The sequence below is a fragment of the Bos taurus genome, chromosome 13 (assembly GCF_002263795.3).
Source record: "Bos taurus isolate L1 Dominette 01449 registration number 42190680 breed Hereford chromosome 13, ARS-UCD2.0, whole genome shotgun sequence".
NCBI classification, from domain to species: domain Eukaryota; kingdom Metazoa; phylum Chordata; class Mammalia; order Artiodactyla; family Bovidae; genus Bos; species Bos taurus.
The window spans coordinates 26,121,812-26,141,861 of record NC_037340.1 but is presented as its reverse complement, the minus strand read 5'-3'; the positions used below and the strand labels follow the sequence as shown (position 1 = coordinate 26,141,861).

The following is a 20,050-nucleotide window of genomic DNA, read 5'->3' as shown; positions in this document are numbered from 1 at the left end:
GACTAACTCAACAGATCTCTTATCACTTCCCCCACTTTTATATTGTTCCTTACTGATCTACTCTGCAGAGCAGCTAGAGAAATTAGTTTCATACCTAAATGAGGTAATTTATCCCTCTGCTTCAAATCCTTCAGGGGCTTCTGATTGCATTCCAAAAAAAATATATATATATATAAACAAAACTCTTCACTCTGGTCTACAGAACTCTGAGTGGCTGGCACCCAGCTCTCCCTAAAGTCTCCCTGAGTTCACCTCGCTCCACTCTGCTACAACTCGCTCGCTATGCTGGCCTCAGCTAGAACACTCCAAGCTTCTTCACACATTGCTACCTTAAAGATATGATATTCTCTTCCCGGAATACCCACCTGTTCTCCGCTTTCTGGTTATCCTTGAGACCTCAGATCAAATGACACTGCCTCAGGGAAGTTGTCTTAAACATACAGTCTCCCCAACCCCATTATCTTTCCTCATTTTACTGTTACTTTCCTTCATAGCACTTACCAGCATTTAGTAACATATTTACTCACTGATCTTCACCCCACAAGATTCTGAACTCTGATCATAGGATCACAGACCATCCTGCTTCGTTCACTATCCATAAACAATGCCTGGGAACTTAGTGCATCCTCAAAAAATCCTGAATACACGAGTGAGTAACTTACAAGTTTGCTTCCATAGTGCCAGAACCATATGTCTAACATCCTTTCCCAGCTCAGCAATTTATCTCAAGTGCCTATAGGATAAAGTCCAAAATGCTCAGTCAGGCTTTTCAGGATTCATACTGAAATATTTCAATTTTCCCAAATGTGTCATGGGCTCTGTAATATCTTCGCACATATGTTTGTCTGCCTGCCAGCTTGTCCCTCTTACTTCCGATGCCTCTGACCAGTGAAATTCATTTTTCAAGATTCTTCTCATGTATCACTTCTTTTCTGATGTCTTCTCAGACCAGTCTTCTTAGACCATCCTTTGTGTGTGTGTGTGTGTGTGTGTGTGTGAGTTGCTCAGTTGTGTCCAACTCTTTGTGACCCCATGGACAGTAGCCTGCCAGGCTCCTCTGTCCATGAAGTTCTCCAGGCAAGAATACTGGAGTGGGTTGCCATTCCCTTCTCCAGTAGGGTCTTCCCCACCCAGGGAATGAACCTGGGTCTCCTGCACTGCAGGCAGATTCTTTACTATCTAAGCCATCAGGGAAGCTCCAGACCACCCTTACCCACTCTTATTTTATACTGTCACTTTCTGTACATATCCATATTAATAGCTAACATTTATTGAGCATTTTCCAGGGATCATTAATTATAATAAGTTTATAAGCACTGCACACACTGTAATCTTTACCACAATCTTATAAGATTTATTATTATGTGACTCATTATTCTGAGATTTATTATTATTATCCCCATTTTGCAGAAAAGAAAACTGAGACAAAGAGAGCTGGAAGCTGAACCTAAGGTTTAGGAGCTCTTTAGTGTGAGGCCAGGAGAGGCACCTACATAAATGGACTCTAGACCCTGTGATCGTAATCACTATTTCCTGCCTTGCCAAGCACTCAACAAACTGCAGGACATGTTTTCATATACTTTCTATTTCCTTATATTCATTTACTCATTAGATTGGGAGCCTGTCATGGGCAAGGCAGTATCAAAATCATCTTTTAAAATCTAGCTAAGTATTCATGAATAAGTAGTTAATGAAGGCATTAATTTATAATTGTGCAAAGCACTTTGCTTCCATGGATCTAAATTCCCTGGATCTTCCAGGATCTAAATTCCCTGGATCTTAAAAATGAAAAGCCAGGGAATTTAGAAAAGATAGATTGGTCTCTCAGAATATGTTTCAACTGGCAAGGAATTTAGTATATGAGTACACTAATTTTTTAAAGTTATTTTTAGCATACTTAATATGTAACTGGCTTTACCACTCAAATAAGCATAAATAAATGTAAGTGTCTCAAAAGAGGAATGGTGCTGTGGTATTCATTAAGCATTTTATGTCTCTTAAGGCATACACAAATATGTTATAATCTCTCTAGCTGTTCGTCATAACTCATAATTAGTTATGCTGCCACCAGATGGAGTAGGAGGCTATTTAAATGACATTTCTTAAGAAGCACAGAAAAGAAGACTTCTCTTCAGCTGAACTATTTTTCTTCCCATACGTACCCTGACCACCACTCTGACATTTACATTTATACATTTACATGCACACACATACCCCTAAACCATTACACACAAGTTGCTCCTTGAGTCAAGGCACTAAGGAACGCTGTTAAAATGCAAAACCATGTAGTGATACAAATGAGCAGAGATGAAGAAGGCATAAATCCATTTAAATGGTACCACATGAGGACTTCCCTGGTGGTCCAGTGGTTAAGACTCTGGTACTTCCATTGCAGGGGGCCAAGGTTTGATCCCTGGTTGTGAAACTAAGATCCCACATGCATAGTGTGCAGGTTATCATGCAATAACTTAGTTTATTCAGTTAACTAGTAGGCACTAAGCAATAATGATGTATAGGACGTGTAGAGTTGTGATGAGGCACAAAGAAATGAGAGAAAATGAAGAATGCATGCTAACCTAGAACTTGGATTACTACTCTTGGGACCAGAGTTGGTGACATCTACTTTTTAAAATTTAAGAAAAAAACAAACAAACTGTATTGTAACCATATGACAGATAGGCTTAGTTGCTTAGTCGTGTCCGACTCTGTGACAGTACAGCACAAAAGTTAAGAGTTAAAATGAGTTACAAAGTCAAACAGATCCGAATTGTTGATCTTAGGTTCCCCAAATAACAGTGAATGGGTTTCTTAAATTCTCTATGCTTTTGTTTATTCAAATATAAAATGAGGATAATACCAACATACATGTTGGCTATAAGAATTTTACAACTCTAAGGTCATAGCCTATCATGTCATATTACTTCATTTTGATCACAACACTTATTAGCCACATGATACAATCTTCTTTTTCTTTTATTGTCTATCTCCACCAGCCCCACATTGGAATATATAATCCTTAAGGGCACAGATGATATTTGTGTTGTTCATCACTGCATTCTCAGTCTGGTTCAAGCACTCAACAGATGCTCAGCAGGTGGATGATGAATGGAAAGAAGGAATGGAGGGAGGTAGGCAGAGAGGGAGGGAATGAGAAAACAAGGTGAAAGGAAGAGGTGAAAAAATGAAGAGGGCTAAAATAAAACTTTAAAAATGGTGGAAATGTGCTAGTGAATGTTGATTAAATAATGACATTAAAGTTTCTCCCATCATTTAGCATACTCTACATGATCACTTTTATGGGCCCCATATTTAAATGCATGGATGGCCTAACCCAATTTTGAACATTTAATTGTCCCCAGTTTTTCTATACTATAAATAGTGCTATGAAACACACATATACACCCTGACTGTATTTTTAAGTCCCCATGCACCTATATGACCAGTGTGTTCTCTTGGCAAAAACTCTATTAGCGTTTGTCCTGCTTCATTCCGTACTCCAAGGCCAAATTTGCCTGTTACTCCAGGTGTTTCCTGACTTTCTACTTTTGCATTCCAGTCCCCTATAATGAAAAGGACATCTTTTTTGGGTGGTAGCTCTAAAAGGTCTTGTAGGTCTTCACAGAACTGCTCAACTCCAGCTTCTTCAGCATTACTGGTTGGGGCATAGGCTTGGATTACCGTGATATTGAATGGTTTGTCTTGGAAATGAACAGAGATCATTCTGTCATTTTTGAGATTGCATGCAAGTACTGTATTTCAGACTCTTTTGTTGACCATGATGGCTACTCCATTTTTCTAAGGGATTCCTGCCCACAGTAGTAGATATAATAGTCATCTGAGTTAAATTCACCCATTTCAGTCAATTTTAGTTTGCTGATTACTAGAATGTAGACGTTCACTCTTGCCACCTCCTGTTTGACCACTTCCAATTTGCCTTGATTCATGGACCTGACATTCCAGGTTCCTATGCAATATTGCTCTTTACAGCATTGGACCTTGCTTCTATCATGATGGTGTGATCACTCACCTAGAGCCAGACATCCTGGAATGTGAAGTCAAGTGCACCTTAGAAAGCATCATTACAAACAAAGCTAGTGGAGGTGATGGAATTCCAGTTGAGCTATTTCAAATCCTGAAAGATGATACTGTGAAAGTGCTACACTCAATATGCCAGCAAATTTGGAAAACTCAACAGTGGCCACAGGACTGGAAAAGGTCAGTTTTCATTCCAATCCCAAAGAAAGGCAATGCCAAAGAATGCTCAAACTACCGCACAATTACACTCATCTCACACGCTAGTAAAGTAATGTTCAAAATTCTCCAAGCCAGGCTTCAGCAGTATGTGAACCGTAAACTTCCAGATGTTCAAGCTGGTTTTATAAAAGGCAGAGGAACCAGAGACCAAATTGCCAACATCTGCTGGATCATGGAAAAAGCAAGAGAGTTCCAGAAAAACATCTATTTCTGCTTTATTGACTATGCCAAAGCCTTCGACTGTGTGGATCACAAGAAACTGTGGAAAATTCTGAAAGAGATAGGAATACCAGACCACCTGACCTGCCTCTTGAGAAACCTGTATGTAGGTCAGGAAGCAACAGTTCGAACTGGACATGGAACAACAGACTGGTTCCAAATAGGAAAAGGAGTACATCAAGACTGTATATTGTCATCCTGCTTATTTAACTTATATGCAGAGTACCTCATGAGAAACGCTGGGCTGGAAGAAGCACAAGCTGGAATCAAGATTGCCGGGAGAAATATCAATCACCTCAGATATGCAGATGACACCACCCTTATGGCAGAAAGTGAAGAGGAACTAAAAAGCCTCTTGAGGAAAGTGAAAGTGGAGAGTGAAAAAGTTGGCTTAAAGCTCAACATTCAGAAAACGAAGAGCATGGCATCTGGTCCCATCACTTCATGGAAAATAGATGGGGAAACAGTGGAAGACTTTATTTTTGGGGGCTTCAAAATCACTGCAGATGGTGACTGCAGCCATGAAATGAAAACACGCTTACTCCTTGGAAGAAAGTTATGACCAACCTAGATAGCATATTCAAAAGCAGAGATATGACTTTGCCAACAAAGGTGCATCTAGTCAAGGCTACGGTTTTTCCAGTGGTCATGTATGGATGTAAGAGTTGGACTGTGAAGAAAGCTGAGTGCCAAAGAATTGATGCTTTTGAACTGTGGTGTTGGAAAAGACTCTTGAGAGTCCCTTGGACTGTAAGGAGATCCAATCAGTCCATCCTAAAGGAGATCAGTCCTGGATGTTCATTGGAAGGACTGATGCTGAAGCTGAAACCTCAATACTTTGGCGACCTCATGCGAAGAGTTGACTCATTGGAAAAGACTCTGATGCTGGGAGAGATTGGGGGCAGGAGGAGAAGGGGATGACAGAGGATGAGATGGCTGGATGGCATCACCGACTCAATGGATATGAATTTAAGTGAACTCTGGGAGTTGGTGATGGACAGGGAGGCCTGGCGTGCTGTGATTCATGGGGTTGCAAAGAGTTAGACACAACTGAGAGACTTAGCTGAACTGAACTGATGCATCTACATGATTTCTTCAGTACAGAGTTCTCGAATTGAAACTTGTGCATTTTATGTTTATTAAACAACACCCCAAATCTCATCCAAAAGTTTCTACCAATTTACACAACCATCAACAATGTACTGGAACACTTAATTTCTAACATTTTACCAACATAGGGACTTATTGTTATATATGTATATGTCATTGTTTGAATTTGTATTTCCTTATTACTCACGGTTATAGACAATATATTTTTATGTTGTTTTATAAATTGCTGATGGATATTTTTTGCCAATTTTTCTATTGGATATTTTTCTATTTCATATTGATTCTTTAGAGAGTTTTATCTGTTCTTAGAGTGAGAACATTAATCCTTTGTGCCATCATATCATACCAAAACACTTTTCTCCAATTTGTTCTTTAATTTTGTTTTAATTATTTAATGTTATACTTAGTCCTAAAGTTCACCCTTTACAATTCAAACTCCTAGTGACCAGGAAAAGTAGACATTCTTTACTGCTAACAAAAGTAGCTTTAAGGAAAGGTAATCTATAAGTGAGTTAAATAATTTCCATAGTAACAAGAGGAAGAAAAGATTTGAATCTCTAAACTCAAGCAGGGAGACTCAGCTCTACTCGGAGCTCATAAAACATTTTCTTGTTAACAGGTACACTAGGGGATGCATGCTGTATGCTGAGATGAAGGCCATAATTTTTTAAGATCAAATTTCTTCTGGCACTTTTATTAATATACACCACACATACTTGTCAGAAGAAAAGTAAAAACGAATAGGAGTTGAAAGTATTATATTTTATTTGAAATGCACTTGCCTTTAAATATTTAGGGAAAAGAATCTGTCAAAATACATTTTAGACTGTGTCAAGTTCAAACTACTGGAGGACTGGCTAGTAAATTATGGAATGGGATAACTCTTAGTAAACTCATTATATCTTGGATAGATAGAACAGTTCATCATCTGTAGAAATCCTGAACTTTGATAGAATTCTTTAAGAAGTGAGACAAAATCCTTAGACAAATCCTTAGACAAAACAGTTTTATAGCCATGCTTCCCGCAAAGGCCCTCCAGCATCAGTAGGTTTTTTCCTTCACTTGTCCCCTGAGCCTGAAACTCCTAGTCAAGGAGAGAAGATATGTGCTACTTATGTCATTAGTTTCCCTGATAATACCTATGGCTGCTAAAGTTAGCCAATAAAGCAATCAGTTTGCAGAATAAATCCATTTGCTGCCTCCGAACCCTTTTTAACAGTTCTCCAATAAACTGCTGGAAGGTGGCAATCGTGTTTTAGCTCAAGTCCCACTCATCATTAGAATGATGACTAATCCTACTTAAACAGTATCTGTATTTTAAATAGGAAGGCTTCGAAGCTTCCTGGAAAGCTGGAAAGTTTTCAAGACTAAAACACGTGAAGCACCAGCACTTTGGGCACAGTGGCTCTGACGTTTGGAATAGGGCGGCTTAGGGCAGGCTTCCTCGGTCACACTCTGCCCTGCACCTGATTATAAGCCTGGGGCTGGGCCTTCAGGCTTCTTATGTCCTAAGGAAGATCATTTGAAAGTTAATTCAGAAATCATGATTAGGGATTTCCTGGCATTCCAATGCTTAAGACTTCACTTTCCAATGTAAGGGGTGTGGGTTTGACCCCTGGTTGGGGAGTTAAGGTCCTGCATACCTCGGTGGCCCAAAATCCAAAACATAAAACAGAAGCAGTATTGTAACAAATTCAATAAAGGCTTTAAAAATGGTCCCCATCAAAAAGGAAAGAAAGCAAGCATGATTATACATCTCTAATTTTCAAGCCTAGCGCTTCAAGTTTCTTCATATATATACTTAAATATACTCATGGAAAGAAAAAAATATGTAAATAATATCAGGCATCATATTATAAAATCAAACATTTCAGTACAAATGATTACTTCTTATATTCTCACCTTCTATAAGAACAAAACTGTGAAATTAAACGTTGTGATACTTTTGCCTTTTGGTAACTCTTGGAATGGCTGAGAAATTCTTTCAATGAATGGGTCCTTATATACAAGTAAGACATAAAAAAATTCACCTCACAGGAGCTAGTGTGATAAGGTTCCTATTTGTAGATTCAGTACCCACCCCCCCAAATGGCTTACTACATGAATCATGCTAGATTTTAGAGTATATACATTATTGCTGTTGTTTTCCAAACTCTTGAGTGTCCCCATTTTACATGAGATAAAAGCCATTTAGAGAGAATGATTGCTGGTTAGGTATATAACATGTAACCTTAGGGTTACACAACTAGAAAACGAAAGCCCTAGGATTTTAACTCAAACTTTTTGACCCAAAACCTTTGCAATATAAAAAGGGAGATAAAACACAAGGAACAACTTTACAGAGATTAAAACCAGTTGCTGGATTTTAGAATATCATGAAGGTAAGGACAGCAGCTTTGACAGTGCTGAAATCTGAAAGAGTGAAGCAGAAGACAAACTTAGAAGCTTCTTAAAACACAAGGAAATATTTAAAAGATAATACAGTGAGAATATGAAAAAAACAAAAAAAGCCTGGAGACCCAACCTATACTTAACAGGAAGTCCTAAAAGAGAAGCCTAGAAGAACTAGAGCAGCAGAGATAATATAAGAATTAACACAGAAGAGATTTCCCAATATCAGAAGAAAGCTCAGTATGAAATCTAAGAGTAAGGATCATATTTTTTGCAAACTCAATGAAGAAGAACATATTATGATGGTAAAAGTAAAGAAAGAAGTCAGTAAGCATTCAGATGGGAGATTTTGTTCCATAAAAGACAAAAAGTGGGCAATCCTGGAAACTGTCAAAAATGTTCAGTTCTAAAAGATATACGAAGCAATGGAAGCAATAATGGAACTCTGAAAAATATATAATCCCCAAGTTCTTCCCTAACAAAGGTGTTGTCATGTAAAAGCCACAGTTGGTGGGTGGGTCAGATAAAACATAGGTACAAAGTTACCCTTTTCTGAATAAACTTGAAGATACAGATATTTAATAATGATAAAAGATGAGTCAAAGTTAGAACTCAAAGGCAAAAAAATCACATTTTGAAAGGTCTTATGATGAGCTACTAAACCAAATAAACATTTGGAAGAAGTCCAAATCATAAATCTAAATGCAGTGAGAGCCAAACTATATTAAAGAACTGCTTTCCCTTTGAAACTAATGACGACTTTTATTGAAAATTGACTGAAACGAATTATAGATTAAATGTAGTAAAATGGGATGGGGGAAATGAGGAAAAATAAAAGTGCCAAATTTCTCATTTACATTCAGAAAAGTGGAGTGAAAAATAAAAGAACCAAATTTCTCATTTATATTCAATAAAGGAGAGTGAAAATAAACGTGATATTGTGTGATATTTTAAGAGTTCAATAGAATTAAAATGTCTGGTAAGAGTCAAGCTCAACATTGTAGACCTCAGGAAAACGGAAACAGAGGCAAATATTATCTATCATAAACCGATGAAAATACATAACATCATCTTATGTTCAGTGTAAAAGCTGGCCAGTATTAGAACAAAGTTTCAGAAGAAAATTTTGTAAATTTTTGTAAATTTTTCTTGGAAAAATTTATAGAAGTTTTCAGAAAACTGTGGAACTTCTATAAAATCCCTATAGCCAGCTGCACTGAAGATACTGGTTCTTAACATCGAACCATTCTATTCTTTTTCATGTATTATGCTACACCTCCCTTCCATAGATGTCAGAGAAAATGAAATACACAAAAGAGCTAAGCATAAAAGGAAAACCACAGACTTGTTATTAATTCAGATTATAAAAGATAATATATGAGAGTATCCATATAATTGAGACAATACGAATCATAAAATCAATTTGTAAAAAGTGACATATAAGGGAGACAAAAGTTTGAAAATTACAAAACACTGCTGAAAGAAATGAAGGAATACATGAATAAATATAAAGACATCCTGTGCTCACGGATTGAAAGACTTAATACAGTTAAGATGACAATCTAGCCAAAGGAATTTACAGATTCAATGCACTCCCTACTAAAAAATTCCAGTAACGTTTTGACAGAAAAACATATCCTAAAATTCAGATGGAATCTCATGAGACTCAAAAATGACCTTGAAAAGAACAAATTTGGAGGCTTTACACATCCTAATTTCAAAACTTACTACAAAGTTACAGTAATCAAAATAGTATAGTCCTTACATAAAGGCATAGATCAAATGGAACAGACTTGAGAGTCCAGAAATAAACTCACATGTGTGTGGTCAAGTGATCTTTCATCAAAGTGCCAGGACCACAAATGGGGAAAAGATATTCTCTTCAACAAACAGTGCTGAGAAAATTAGGTATTCAAATGCAAAAGAAGGAAGTTGGGCCCTTAACTTACAACAAATACAAAAATTAACTAAATCTGGATTGAAATCTAAATGTAAGGCCTAAAATGATAAAATCCCTACAAGAAAACACAGCAGGAAAGCTTCATAACACTGGCTTTGGGAATGATTTCTCAGATATGACACCAAAAGTACAGGCAATCAAAGAAAACATAGGTAATTAGAGTCCATTAGAACTTAAAACTTTTAGGCATCAAAGGAGAGGTAAAAGATAACCCATGGGATGGAAGAAAATGTTTGCAAGGCATCTATGTGATAAGTGTAATATTCAGAATACATGAAGAACTCCTACAACTCAGCAATGAACAACCAACCAATTCAAAAGTGAGCAGAAGACTCAAATAGACATTTCTGCAAAGAAGATATACCAAAAAGCACATGAAAAAATGCTAGACTGCCACTAACCTGTAGGAAAATGCAAATCAAAACTACAATGAGAATTCACTTCAGATTGATTAGGATGGTTATTATAAAATAAGCAAACAATAGAAAAAAAAAACAAAAACAAAATAGTAAGTGCTGGTGAGGATGCAAAGGAATTGGAACCCTCATGAACTGTTGGTGAAAATATCAAGTTGTCTGGCCTCTGTGGAAAATAGTTGCAACCCCATGGACTGTAACACACCAGGCTCCTCTGTCCTCCACTATCTACTGGAGTTTGCTCAAATTCATGTCCATTGAGTCAATGATGCTATCTAACCATCTCATGCTCTGCTGCCCCCTTCTTTTGCCCTCAATCTTTCCCAGCATCAGGGTCTTTTCCAATATTATTCATCAATGAAAAGAAAAAAGCACTAGGTGGCTCAGACAATAAAGAATCTGCCTGCAAGAGTTTGAGCAGGAGAGGTAGAACTAAATAGACATTTCTCCAAAAAAGACATACAGATGGCTAACAAACACATGAAAAGATGCTCAACATCACTCATTATCAGAGAAATGCAAATCAAAACCACTATGAGGTACCATTTCACACCAGTCAGAATGGCTGCGATCCAAAAGTCTACAAATAATAAATGCTGGAGAGGGTGTGGAGAAAAGGGAACCCTCTTACACTGTTGGTGGGAATGCAAACTAGTACAGCCACTATGGAGAACAGTGTGGAGATTCCTTAAAAAACTGGAAATAGAACTGCCTTATGATCCAGCAACCCCACTGCTGGGCATACACACTGAGGAAACCAGAAGGGAAAGAGACACGTGTACCCCAATGTTCATCGCAGCACTGTTTATAATAGCCAAGACATGGAAGCAACCTAGATGTCCATCAGCAGATGAATGGATAAGAAAGCTGTGGTACATATACACAATGGAGTATTACTCAGCCATTAAAAAGAATACATTTGAATCAGTTCTAATGAGGTGGATGAAACTGGAGCCTATTATACAGAGTGAAGTAAGCCAGAAGGAAAAACATAAATACAGTATTCTAACGCATATATATGGAATTTAGAAAGATGGTAACAATAACCCTGTGTATGAGACAGCAAAAGAGACACTGATGTATAGAACAGTCTTATGGACTCTGTGGGAGAGGGAGAGGGTGGGAAGATTTGGGAGAATGACATTGTAACATGTAAAATATCATGTAAGAAACGAGTTGCCAGTCCAGGTTCAATGCACGATACTGGATGCTTGGGGCTGGTGCACTGGGACGACCCAGAGGGATGGTATGGGGAGGGAGGAGGGAGGAGGGTTCAGGATGGGGAACACATGTATACCTGTGGTGGATTCATTTTGATGTTTGGCAAAACTAATACAATTATGTAAAGTTTAAAAATAAAATAAAATTAAAACCAAAAAAAAATAAAAAAAAAAAAAAAAAAAAGAATCTGCCTGCAATGCAGGAGACATGGGTTCAATCCCTGGGTCAGGGAAGATTCCCTGGAGAAAGAAATGGCAACTCACTCCAGTATTCTTGACTGGAAAATGCCATGGACAGAGGAGCCTGATGGGCTACAGTCCATGGGGTGGCAAGAGTTGGGCATGACTTAGCAACTAAACCACCAAAAGAAATGAAGTTCTGATACACACTACAACATAGATAAATATGCTAGGTGAAATAAGCCAAACACGAAAAGACAAATAGTATAAAAGTCCACTTATCCGAGGTACTCTGAAAAGACACATTTATAGAGACAGAAAGTAGAATAAAGGTTACCAGGGATTAGGAGAACAGGGAGTTGTTTAATGGTTTCAGAGTTTGGTTTGGGATGATGCAGAGGTTCTGGAAATGAATAGTGGTGATGACTGCACAGTGATGTGAATGTATTTAATGCCACTTAATTGTACAGTTAAAGATGGTAAATTTTATGTTATGTGTATTTTACAATAAAAAAATAATACACTGCTCCTTTTCTTACCAAAATAGGCATTAGAACATCATAATTAGCCTAGTAGAATTTCAGCCACATTCTACATTAAAACATCTAATTTTCCAAACCAAAAATGAGCACTTATAAAATCACTTGTCAATTAATTTCTAATTTAAAAAAAGACATTATTGCAGGACTGGAAGGGAAAATATAAACTGTACTATGTTCCCTTTAAAAAATGACTATCACTATTTTTTCCAAACCACTGAGCTCAAACAAAACATGTTAAAATAGTACTAAGAATAAATCAAGCAAAAGATTATTTTCAGAAGTGGAATAAGCTGTTGTACCTTCCGGTATACCTTTTTTCTTAGAAATTTTCACTCAAAAATAAATTGTACTAACACTTCACATTATTAAGCTGTAAGAAGCTATGCTCTCTCTTCAGAATAGCTAATAGGAAAAGATGGGACTTGTCATAATATTTGGTAAAAAAAAAAACCCGATCATTTCTAAATATTTAATATTCAGGATATTTAAAACACTATTTTAAAAATTGCCACTGCTTTAGAAGAACTTGCTGAGCTCAAAATCACTCACAGTTTATTGACAGATTTATTCTTTAACCCAGGACAAATACATATAATTATTTCCTTAAATGTTTGTCCACAGAAATTGAATTTACTCTGTGGTGTTGTATTATCAGCCTCGACCAAAAACATAGCAGAATCTAGTTTGTGTTTAAAATGATACAATGTTAAATAACCTTTGACCAATGATTGCTGGTACCTACCAACTAGAGTTGATACGTTAGGCAGGAGCAAACCTCATTGAACTTAAGATACTCATAACGAGACTAAATAATCTGGTTTTAGAGCCTGCACACTTATCCGTGAAAAGCAATAAATATCATAAAGCTTTCTACACATGAAAAAAATTAATGCTATGTTGGGAACTGGCTAAAGAAATTCTTCAAGAAGCCAAAGAGATGATATAAAAGAATCTTTTGAGGTTTTTGAGCTTCAGGCTAAACAGGGAGAAACATTCTGCAGAAGAAATTGTCATAATAAAGTTTCATATTTTTCAATTCCTGTTTCTCCTGAGAAGCTAAGGAATATAACTTTCATACTCTAGTTGTATTATAGAAAGACTTTGGCTTAATAGAGAAGCGATTAGGATTTGGAACAACTCTATTTGCCTAAGAAGAGGTCAGTTCATAATAAAAAGGAAGATCATAACCAGGGTACCTGGGTTTACCTTGGCTTTGCGAAAGCGGTAGACCACCAGCATGCTCAGGAAGTCCAGCAGCATACACAGGGCTTGAAAGGAGATGATAGCCAGTCGCAAGTACTTGTCTTCCTGGACAAAGCAGGGGCTGTCGTCAGCACAGTAGGGGCAGCCCTCGCTGCATGGCAGGCAGACGTGGACTTCTTCTGACACATCCTTGGCACTTTCTACAAAATGGTGATCCGGACCCCTTCCTGAAATTTCCAAATAAAACCAGTGTCACTGCACCTTGGAAGCAGGTGAGACAGAATCAAAACACATCCTCCCTTCTTCATTCCTTTTCCCTCTAACTAAAAACCTTTTTTCAACCTTCTTGCTCAGAGAGTTACTTTGCTTTTAGACTCAAACAAAATTCTTTTCATCCTTTTGATTTAAAAAAAAAATGTCATTTGGAGCAATTGAGGAAAATTAGCAAAAATGGAACTAAATCTCCTCAGAGGCAGGGAACAGTTTTCTGTCTTTATTTCACTATCTTCCACTCCCTAATGGAAACTCCCTATGGTCACAAATCATATTCTATAAATATTTGCTAAAGAATTAACCAGAAAAAAAAAAAAGGATGAAAAAGTTGTATCATTCCTGTACCAAGTAAATATACACAACACTTTTGGAACCTCTTGACCTAGATGGCACAGAATCTAAAATGAGGCTTTGACTGCTCTTTAATCCAGCAGGGATTTCATCCACCAAGTTCATTAGGTCTAAATTGGATAAAATGGCACTTAATCGACAGTTGTTCAGTGTGCAATTGCCTAATGATGCTGCATCCTCTGCCCAGAGGACAGTCCATACTTACAGGCTATCGTGTAATTTCCCACTCTGCACACCCATAGGACATTTCCACACTATTAACTAACTGCTGTTACTGATCTACCTTTAGTTTGGGATTCTTATGTCTTGGTTATCAAACTTAACTTAGCCCTGAAGCCCAAGAAGTAAGAATTCTCTCTAAATGTTGAGTTGGCAATGCTCCGTCACTTCAGTCACGGCCAACTCTTTGTGACCCCATAGACTATAGTCTTCCAGGTTCCTCTGTCCATGGGATTCTCCAGGCAAGAATACTGAAGTGGGTTGCCATGCCCTCCTCCAGGGGGCCTTCCCAACTCAGGGAATGAAACCATGTCTCAGGTCTCCTGTGCTGCAGGTGGATTCTTTACCCACTGAGCCACCATTTAGTGCTGACAAATATGCAGTTAATAATATACACTTAAAAATCCTCAAACCTATTTCCAATCCTGACGTCAACATGAAAGACGTGAATATGTATTCAGTTTAGTATATAACACAAACACAACTTTGACTGACTGAGGAATTTGCAAAATTTGTTCTGGTTAACAGAATTTTAAAAACACAAAGTTTAACAGAAAATCTTTATTACTTTCAACTCCTGTTCAGTTCAGATCAATCATTCAGTTGTGTCTCTTTGCGACCCCATGGACTGAAGCACACCAGGCTTCCCTGTCCCTCACCAACTCCTGGAGCATGCTCAAACTCATGTCCATCAAGTCAGTGATGCCATCCAACCATCTCATCCTCTGTTGTCCCCTTCTCCTGCCTTCAATCTTTCCCAGCATCAGGGTCTTTTCAAATGAATCAGTTCTTCACATCAGGTGGCCAAAGTATTAGAGCTTTAGCATCAGTCCTTCCAATAAATAGTCAGGACTGATTTCCTTTAGGATGGACTGGTTTGTTCTCCTTGTAGTCCAAGGGACTCTCAAGAGTCTTCTCCAATACCACAGTTCAAAAGGATCAATTTTTCAGTGCTTAGCTTTCTTTATGGTCCAACTCTCACATCCATACATGACCACTGGACTCCTGCTGAAGGTTCACAATCTTTATAAAATATATTTTTGTCTTCATTTCTTCACAATAGCAGACGTAATTGAATATTTTTTTGTTGGTGCAGGATATACTACTGCTTAAAGCTCTTCACTCTGTTACACAGTGAAAAGTGTATGAATGTCAGCATCCAGCAGATAAGGCTCCCGTTTCTAGACAGCTCTGAGACATTAGGCAACTCACCTGACCACTTTGGGTCTTAGCTTATTTCTGTATGAAATATGAATTGCTGTGGTATTAAATGCAATAATGTATGTAAATCACAATGCCTGGCTTTCTCTTCTTCTCCAAATCTGGGAGATGCAAAGAGAAATTAGGAATCCATTGATGTTTTAAAGAAAGGCATTACTGCTCAAAAACAAGCAGGTTACAAGAAAGAACTGAGATACGGAGGCAGTCAGTGGGAATAAGCTCCATTGCAGACAGGTTAAATTTGATGTCCAACTCCTTGTTCAGGAGAAATATACAACAAGAAGTGAGAAATAATGCAAGACTAGAGTCTGGGAGAAGAATCAATGTCAGTGAAAGAACCCACAGAGAGCTCTGGGGGTAGACAAACTATTTATTAAGGATTTCAAAGAGGGAGAATCTAAACAGGCAGAAGTTTTCACAATGTCATAGGAGAAAATGGATTTACTGGAACATGCTGGAATGTGATCAGAGAGGACACCTGAGGGAAGACTATGAAGTTTAATGATTACTGGATCCTTCATTGACCTTTAAGACAGTAGTTTCCAGACAGTGGCAGAGACTGAAATTAGGTTGTCAGAGCCGAAAGAATAAATATATGATAAAAATAGAATATAGTTTCAATAAATGTTCCATTGAATAAAAAAAAAAATTGGTCTTGCAGAGCAAACAGACACAAGCAATCAACAAAACAAGTAAGTAATTTAGTCTGTTAAAACTGAGTGGTGCCGATAGAGCCAATATTTTATAATAACTATAAACAGAACATAATCTTAAAAAATTGCAAATCACTATTTTATACACCTGTAATATGTAATATTGGACAACATCTATACTTTCATTTAAATAAATAAATAAAGTTTGAATAATATTAAAACACATACACCCACATCAAGTGAGAAGTGCAGAAAGGAAAAATGAGTGGAACAAGGTCAGGGCAATCAGACATGCCAGAGTGAGAATTACAATTTTAAATTAAGTGGTTAGGATAGACCTCATTCTATAGGTGATATCTGAGGTATCAGATATATAACTTATATATTACAGATATAACTTATAAGTTATATCAGATATAACTTATGTATTACTTATATATTACAGATATAACTTATATATATTACTTATATATTACAGATATAACTTATAAGTTATATCAGATATAACTCCCTTGAAAGAGGTAAGGGAGTTAGCTACTCTGACCTGTAGCCAGTACAAAGATCCTGAGGTGGGTGCATACCTGGCACATAGAAGGAAGTACAAAGAGTCTGGTGTCACTGGAGCAGATTGAGTGTAGGGCAGTGTGGTGGAAGGCAAAGTCAGAGAAGTAACAGGTCCAGATCATACATGGCACCCTGGGCCACTGTAAAGGCCTGGATTCTTCCCTCAGTAAAACAGAGAGCCACGGCAGGGTTCTGAGAGGGTAAGTGACATGATACGCCTTACGTTGTTAAAGGATTACTTTGATTATGAAGAATATACTGCAGCAGGTAAGGGTAGAAGTGGGGAGATTTATAAGAAGCTGTTGAGAATAATCCCGGAGAAGGAAATGGCAACCCACTCCAGTACTCTTGCTGGGAAAATCCCATGGGCAGAGGAGCCTGGTAGGCTGCAGTCCATGGGGTCGCTAAGAGTCAGACACGACTGAGCAACTTCACTTTCACTTTTCACTTTCATGCATCAGAGAAGGAAATGGCAACCCACTCCAGTGTTCTTGTCTGGAGAATCCCAGGGACGGGGAAGCCTGCTGGGCTGCCGTCTATGGGGTCGCACAGAGTCGGACACAACGGAAGTGACTTAGCAGCAGCTGTTGAGAATAATCCAGGTGAAACTTGACAGCTGCCAGGGCCACAGTGCAACAGTGAAAGCTAGCTGGATTCAAATGAATGTTGATTCAAATGAATAAACAAAATTTTCTGATGAGCTGGCTATGGAATGAAAGAGAAAGAAAAGAATCTGGAGTGATTCCCAGGTGTCTGGTATGAACTAGTGGATGGAGGAAGTTGCCCCCAACCAACATGGAGAAGAATGGTTGTGGGCCAGTCTTTGGAGAAGACGGCAAGTTCAAACTTGACATTTCAGTGTGAAAATATCTACTAGAGACCCAGGTGATAATGTTAAGTACATATCTTGCTATATTGGGTTTGGAATTTGGAAGAAAGGTCTAGAAGGAAGATAAAGATACAAAGGTTACGGGAATTTAGACAGTGTTTAGAGCCAAGAGAAGGAATGCAGACAGGGAAGTCTCCCAGGACATGCCAGTGTTATTGCCACACAAAATCTTTAATCACAGAAAACTTTCCTTGGCTGTGACTCATATTTTTAAAGGGCACTGTACTATTTCTTTCCACAACTGCAAACATAAAAAGCTTCAACAGAAAAGCAAGCAAGCAACCAACCAATAAATATTTTCTCTGGATTTAAATATGACCTCCCACTACCAAAAGAGCTACAGCTGCGGTCCTGGTTTGGGTCTTCCAAAAGCAGAGCCTGAGACAATGACCTGGATACAGATAACTTATTTGGGAGGTGATTTACCATATGACCCTGCAATCCCACTCCTGGGCATATACCCTGAAGAAAACATGGTCCAAAAGGATACATGCACCCCGATGTTCATAGCAGCACTGTTTACAATAGCCAAGACATGGAAGCAACCTAAATGTCCATTAACAAATAAAGATGTGGTACATATATACAATAGAATGTTACTCAGCCATTGAAAATAATGAAATAATGCCATTTGCAGCAACATGGATGGACCCAGATATTGTCATACTGAGTGAAGTGAGTCAGACGGAGAAAGACAAATATTGTATGATATCACTCATAAGCAGAATCTAAACAATGATACAAATGAACTTATTTACAAGACAGAAAACAGACTCACAGACTTAGAAAACAACCTTATGGCTCCTGGGAGGGAAAGGGGGAGGAAAGCATAGTTAGAGAATTTGGGACTGACTGCCATGGGTAACCAACAAGGACCAACGGTAGAGCACAGGGAACTCTGCTCAGTATATTGTAATAACCTAAAAGGGAAAATAATTTGAAAAAGAACAGATACATGGATATGTATAACTGAATCCCTTTGCTGTATGCATCAAACTAGACACTGTTAATCACCTATACTCCAACAAAAAAATAAAAAGTTTTTTAAAATTGATTTTTTTAAAAAGCCATTATTAAGTTGGATGTCGCTGTAGGTAATGGGGGCTCCATCTTTGCAGGAGTGCTCTAAAAAGTGCATATAATGCTCCTCAGATTTGTCTCTGCAAAGGACAGAGGTGGGAGCTTAGGCAGCAACTACCAATCCCAGTCCCACTGGTTGACAGCTGTTCCCAGAGGACTTCAGTATGCGCACACTCTTAGACAAGTTCTGGGCAAGCTTAGAGGGCTTCAGCAGAAGCCCTGAGGCAGAAAAGAAATTCTGGACACACTTGGCAGTGAGATCCTGGCAGCACGCCCCCTAACTATCATAGTAGCTAACACCTGAGGTACATCAAGGGTATGTGATGCAGGGTATGAGGGTGTGTACACGTGTCTGCATGCATGCACACACAAATGCTTCTAAGTTACAAACTCAAATAGAATACAATTTGAATGGTGTCCCCTGGGTTTGAAGACCATGCTGACCATAAGCTGGACTGAGAGAGAAAAGCAAGCCTAGGACTGGTAGGCCTCACAGACAACTCTAATTACATTGCTAAACACATTCCATGTTTACAAAGTGAATTTGCAGAAGCAGTTTATTCTTGCCTGTGGTCTTTTCCTTTATAATACTGCGTCTCGATCCATTTATTAAAGATTATACAATGAATTCCTCCCAGTTTAAACTACCACATTTAAAGAGTGGAACCCTCTCCAGTTCGCATTTGATTATACAGACTGAAGCCGAATCACACTATGGCGAGACACTCTAATAATCTGGGTTGATCAAACTACCCAAATCGGAGGCTCAATGAGCTTAAATCATCACCAAAGGAAAAAACCTTAATATCATGTTCAGTTCAGTTCAGATCAGTTCAGTTGCTCAGTCGTGTCCGACTCTTTGCGACCCCATGAATTGCAGTACGCGAGGCCTCCCTGTCCATCACCAACTCCCGGAGTTCACTCAGACTCACGTCCATTGAGTCAGTGATGCCATCCAGCCATCTCATCCTCTGTCGACCCCTTTTCCTTCTGCCCCCTACCCCTCCCAGCATCAGAGTCTTTTCCAATGAGTCAACTCTTCCCATCAGGTGGCCAAAGTACTGGAGTTTCAGCTTCAGCATCATTCCTTCCAAAGAACACCCAGGACTGATCTCCTTTAGAATGGACTGGTTGGATATCCTTGCAGTTCAAGGGACTCTCAAGAGTCTTCGCCAACACCACAGTTCAAAAGCATCAATTCTTCGGCACTCAGCTTTCTTCACAGTCCAACTCTCACACCCATACATGATTACTGGAAAAACCATAGCCTCAACTAGATGGACCTTTGTTGGCAAAGTAATGTCT

The 20,050-nt window shown here is 38.4% G+C and overlaps 1 protein-coding gene across 1 annotated transcript in view; it reads right to left on the bottom strand.

Annotated features, from left to right (window-relative positions):
- Positions 1-20,050, bottom strand: part of GPR158 (G protein-coupled receptor 158) — a 298,531-nt gene that overhangs the window by 115,445 nt on the left and 163,036 nt on the right. The window contains exon 4 of the mRNA NM_001206442.1: positions 13,499-13,722. Within this exon, the coding sequence (NP_001193371.1) occupies positions 13,499-13,722 (224 nt within the window). The remainder of the gene's footprint in view (positions 1-13,498; positions 13,723-20,050) is intronic.